The 5,354-nt window shown below is 38.0% G+C and overlaps 1 protein-coding gene across 2 annotated transcripts; it reads right to left on the bottom strand.

Annotated features, from left to right (window-relative positions):
* Positions 1–797: 797 nt before the first annotated feature.
* Positions 798–4,237, bottom strand: LOC114177004 (thaumatin-like protein 1b). 2 transcript variants are annotated; one of them, XM_028062219.1, is made up of 3 exons: positions 4,161–4,237; positions 3,174–3,864; positions 798–1,268 (listed from the first exon to the last, which is right to left on the bottom strand). In XM_028062219.1, the coding sequence occupies exons 1-3, from the start codon at positions 4,213–4,215 to the stop codon at positions 1,133–1,135; spliced, it is 882 nt and encodes a 293-aa protein (XP_027918020.1). In that variant the 5' UTR covers positions 4,216–4,237; the 3' UTR covers positions 798–1,132. The 2 variants fall into 2 exon arrangements, with proteins under 2 accessions (XP_027918020.1, XP_027918021.1); XM_028062220.1 differs by having other exon boundaries at positions 3,174–3,807; positions 4,161–4,232.
* Positions 4,238–5,354: the final 1,117 nt, after the last annotated feature.

Here is a 5,354-nt window from a genome sequence, read left to right on the forward strand (position 1 = left end):
TTGAGACAACAGGTCACATTATATTAATCAATCTTCTTCTACTTAACCAATCTCGTTTGTTATGTAATGAATTAATTTCACATAATATTTGCCAATAATATAAAGTATATGAATCAATAAGAGAATTATAAATGCGTTTATTAACATTCCTCTTTTTGGGATAAAACAATTCATAATTAAAACAGAATTAAACCTAGGTAATTGTTGGAAAATAACTTTTTTTTATTAATTAAGACTGTTTTCTTATTTCCGAAAATTTACTTTTACTGTGTTAAAATTAAAATTAAAATGTATATACATAAGGACATTATTTATTATTTAAAAAAATAAAAAATGTTAATTGTAAATATTTAAAACAATTACATATAGATTGATATAGTGTATCATCATACAAATAGAAAATTTATTTTTTGACAAACTTTTAACGATATACACATAACATTTTTAATGAATGAAAGAAATGTTTGATGTGACTTAAAAAGAGAAAAAAAATATTTGATATGAATTAAAAAATAAACTTTATATAAAAAAAATTGTATAAGTATCGTAATCGATACAAATAATAATACGTGAAACTAAAATATTTGACTTTTTCTTCGTTCATTCCATTCTCAATTTCAAGTGGCTAGGTCATTTTCTCTCCGTCAAACTTATTTATATAAATTTCAAGTCATTTGAAAACACAGTCGATAATTACTCATGGTAAAACATTTAAATTTGATCAACTATTGGTATTTTAGAACATGTATATTGATATATTATGTGACAGTTATTGAAGCATTTAAGTTGGTAAGTGATTTTATGGCACCCAAGAATTCACTCTCTAATTGTAAACTATACAATTGCATCAGCTTGCAACAAAGAAAACAACTATACATAACACAGCCATATCACCAAAATCCGATTTAAAATCCTAATTCTGGTTGTGGAATCATCTAAATCTGTTGATTTTGTTGAAGTTGTGTTACAATCTTGACCCTGCTGCTGATTATATATGTGCGTGTGAACCACAAGTTGATCTCCTCATGCATTGTAGTAATGGAAACTATCATTGGCATGGACGCATAGTTCATCAAAAACTGAACTCTTCTGGAATATGAATTATAGTCTTTAATTGCTTCCATCACCTAATTTATAGTTGCCACCATATTGTTAATAAAACAGTGGCAAGACCTAATATCATCAGCTTCGGTGACTTCTCAGCATAACCATGCCCAACTGACACATCTACTGCAACTGGGAATTTCCCATTTCCTGATTTTATCGACCTGCGTAATATCAAAAACATTTATTTTACTTCTTCATTCTTTACAGAGGAACACACAAACAAACACAATTACAATATCATTGCTTCCATCTTAAGAAACAAAAATGAAAACCTACATTCTTCTTCTACCTTTATATTTCCACCAGTAAAGGCTTTTTACCCGGTTATTTTTCTCATTTTGGCTCGGGTCTGGGACCGAGGCATATTGGGGTGAGGTCAAAAGGTATCCCTTTTGATCTCGGTTGTTACCCGAAGCCATAGAGTCTCTTTTATGCTTTGGTTCTAAATGAACTGGAGCCATATGGTTCCTTTTCTGCCTCGGGTCCACGAGAACCAAAGCCATACGGTTCCTTTTCCACCCCTAGTTGCTCCGACCGGTGAGTCTACAAAACTCCCTGTGGTGATACCCCTTGGTGCGGCAATGGCTGCTTGTGCACAGTTGACGCAGGTTAGGTATGGTGAGAAAAGTGACGGCCTTGTGACATGCCGAGACGCAGAAGTTCCTGGATCTGTTGTGGTGCGACCTAAGCGAAAATTGGACCATGCTTGTGTTAACAAGTTTGATTCGCTTGGTTCAGAGATCATTAAAATGCCGAAGCAGTTTACCTACAAGGAGCTGAAGTCTGCTACAAAGTGTTTCAATGCGAATAGGATCATTGGTCATGGCGCGTTTGGGACTGTGTATAAGGGGGTTTTGCCTGAAAACGGGGACACTGTTGCGGTGAAGAGGTGCAGCCATAGCAGTCAGGGGAAGAATGAGTTTTTGTCGGAGTTGTCTATCATTGGGAGCCTGAGGCATCGGAATCTGGTTCGGCTTCAAGGGTGGTGCCACGAAAAGGGGGAGATTCTGCTGGTGTATGACTTGATGCCGAACGGGAGTTTGGACAAGGCTTTGTTCGAGGCAAGGACACCTCTTCCCTGGTCTCACCGGCGCAGCCCCCTCTCAGAACCCTTGGCTTCGAACCTAGGGGTTCCAAGTTAGCGTCCGAAATGACGGTCTCTCCCACCTTCGTGATCGCATTCGAGCATCGAGCTTCGCATAGCAACGTCGGGGAGCTTTCCGGCAAGCTGAGCAACTCTGGCGCGTTTCAGTTCTCCACCGGGAATGACGGCTCCGGTGACTTGTTGGATTTGGAGGAAAGTTTGACAGTGCTAGAAGAAACTAGAAGCTCTAGTATCGCTGAGTTTTGGGACAAGTCTGGGTTCGCAGAGAGAGATGGAGAACATGCAGCGGCGCGAGGAAGAAGCAGAAGTGTTCGCGATTTTGTGCCCTAATTAAACTATATGGTCTCGGTTCAATTAATAATTGAGGCATATAGTCCTATTTGACCCCGGTTCAGTGTCATTTTTGAAATTTCTAACCACGTTTTTTGCTTCGGGTCTGTTCAATCGAAATCGAAGCATATAAGCGTCTTTTGGCACCGGTTTTTTTTTAACCGAAGCCTATAACCCCTTTTGTCTTCGGATTTTTCTTGAACCGAGACATAAAAGTTACTTAGAATTGCAAAAATGCCACCGCGCCGTTATATGCTTCGATTCCTTGCCAACCGAGATCTATAAGACGAGATAAAAATGCAATTCTGCACTAGTGTTCTAATGAATTTTCCTAAACAGGTCTTTCTTTTCGTCACTAATCGGTAAAAGTTAGCATGATTCTCAATGTTAAAGAGATAGTTTTAAAATGAAATTTATAATCATTGAATAAGACTATGCAAGATTAGAAAAAAATACTCCTTTTTCGAAAAAACATTAACCATATTAAACTTAAGAAGAATATTTACAAGGGCTAAGAATACACTTCATCCTACATTAAATCGTTAAGAAAATTATTCATGTTTTTAGAAAAATATATCATTTTCAAAACAATAACTATTCTTAATATGGAAAAGAAATTAACTTATTATACCTTTTGGTGGAGGAGGGACAGAAAGTGATGCGGTAATCCGCAGAGGCGCAAGTGAAGGTGCTGGTGGCATCGTCGTATGCGAAGCTATAGGCGCGTGGGCACGCGCTCTTGAACAACTGCGAGTAAGAGCTCGCCTTGCATGTCTCAGGCGTCGAGTAGGGCCCACTACAACAATACCGCGGATCCCCAAAGGCTTCGCACGCGCTCTTGCACGCAACGCCTTCCCCACTCGCTGCTGCCCTCACCTTCAGCTCCGCCGGACACCCTCCGTTCAAGTCCGCCGCGCATCCGGTCGCGGTGCAGTTTCCCCCGCCGCCTTGTGCCTCAACCAGCATGGGGAGGTTGTAGCCGTCCACCACGCTGACGTCGTAGAAATCCAGTCCACCGCCGCCGTTCAAGGTGAACTCAGCTAGTGTGGCAGGCGGAGCTGCCCCTCCACCGTTGCATTCCATGGCGGAGGAGCCGCAGTCTCCGGTGACGCAGGAGAATTTTCCAGCGGAGTCCGTGGAGCACAGGGTTCGGCCCCAGAGGCGGCCGGACCAATTGGTGGGGACGACGAAGGCGTCGGACTGAGCGGGTTGCAGGGCAAAGCCGGTGGTAGCGAGTTGCGCCGTTCCGGCGCCGGACAAAATCCCTGGCCAAACCGGGAAACTACACTTGTTTACTATAGTAAATTTCGCTGAATTTGACCCTGGATAAGTTAAAATAGAAAAGGTTACTAGATAAATTTTTTTCATAATTATTTATACAGTGTTATAACTTAAAATTATTTTTTCTAAATAACTAATATATACATGGATAAAATAATCTGTTTTATAGAAAAAAATATACTTCAGGAAAAAAATAATATTTCCCCTCGGTATATTTTTAACAACATTTTACATTCTTAAAATTTCCAAGGAATTTTTTATCCAAATATCTACCATCTACGGAAAAGTATAAATAGAAGAAAGAAAATGTAGGTGTTTATGGAGATATGATTAGCACCTTTAAGAAAGTGAGAGAAAAATAGGAAGATGAGAGTGACAGTTGAAGAAGTCATGGATGAAAATGTTGAAGGTGTAGGAAACAGGGTTTAGTGGAGGAGGGTGGCTCAGTAGTGAACTCAATATATACACTGATTCTGATTCTGATTCTGATTCTGGTGTGGCTGCCATGTGCATTTCAGGTCCCACTTTAGCTACCACATGCATGCACAACACAACACAGCACAACCTTAACACTCTGAGTCCTCAAAGTGTGTTTTTTGGTGAGCATTTTTGAATTATTATCATAAGCTCCAGATCCAACGAACCTGTTATAAAATAATCACAGGTTCAGCTTTTCCATTAAATGTGTATCAGTGGTGTATGCTGACGGATACATGAGAGGAAAAGAGGTTAATGGCAATGAAGCATGCGCAGGATATGTGACATAAGAATTTGGTAAATTTTGAAGGCAAAGGAACAAAGATTGAGGTTCAGGTGTTTCAGTTTTCATGTGAATTATTATGTCTCATTTTCTGTGTCCAAAGTTACTGCATTCTCCTCTCTCATCACATGCTCCTACTAGGAATACCATAAACCCATACTCTATACAACGCACTTTCCACTAATTCACCCCAAAACGGAATAATTGGTTTTAAAGTTTCTGGTTAAAGAAATCAGATTTTGTGTGTATTCTAAAAGCAGCTTCTACTACTACATATTAAATACCAGAAAATATATTCTTCAGATCATCTTACTAAATATACTAACAACATAATTTTCATATATAACATATCTAATTTTGCAAATAGATATGTTTTATGTGATTAGGTTATATGTTAATAAGTCATATGATACACTTTTATGTTTTGTTTTTGTGAAAATCCAATATATATTGTTCTTGTGTGTGTAATATATTGATCTCCTATATTACTGTCTAGTGCTAGGAGTTTTCTTTTATTGTATTCAGCTTATATAATTTATTGTTGTCAATGTTTTGTTCTTGTGTGATATTAATCCTTAAAAAATAAGATTTTTACTTTTGGTTCTTATTTGACATTAATCCTTGAGGACTTTTGTCTGTATTAAATAGTTTTTGTAAAATGTTGACTTTGCTGAGTTTTGTCCTTGATTAGGACTAAAATAAAAACAATCAAGTTCAAGTTCAAGAGAGTTATTCATATAAAAGTGAACCAATAAAAATTTAAAAAACAAG

The sequence above is a fragment of the Vigna unguiculata genome, chromosome 3, assembly GCF_004118075.2.
Source record: "Vigna unguiculata cultivar IT97K-499-35 chromosome 3, ASM411807v1, whole genome shotgun sequence".
Taxonomy (NCBI): Eukaryota; Viridiplantae; Streptophyta; class Magnoliopsida; order Fabales; family Fabaceae; genus Vigna; species Vigna unguiculata.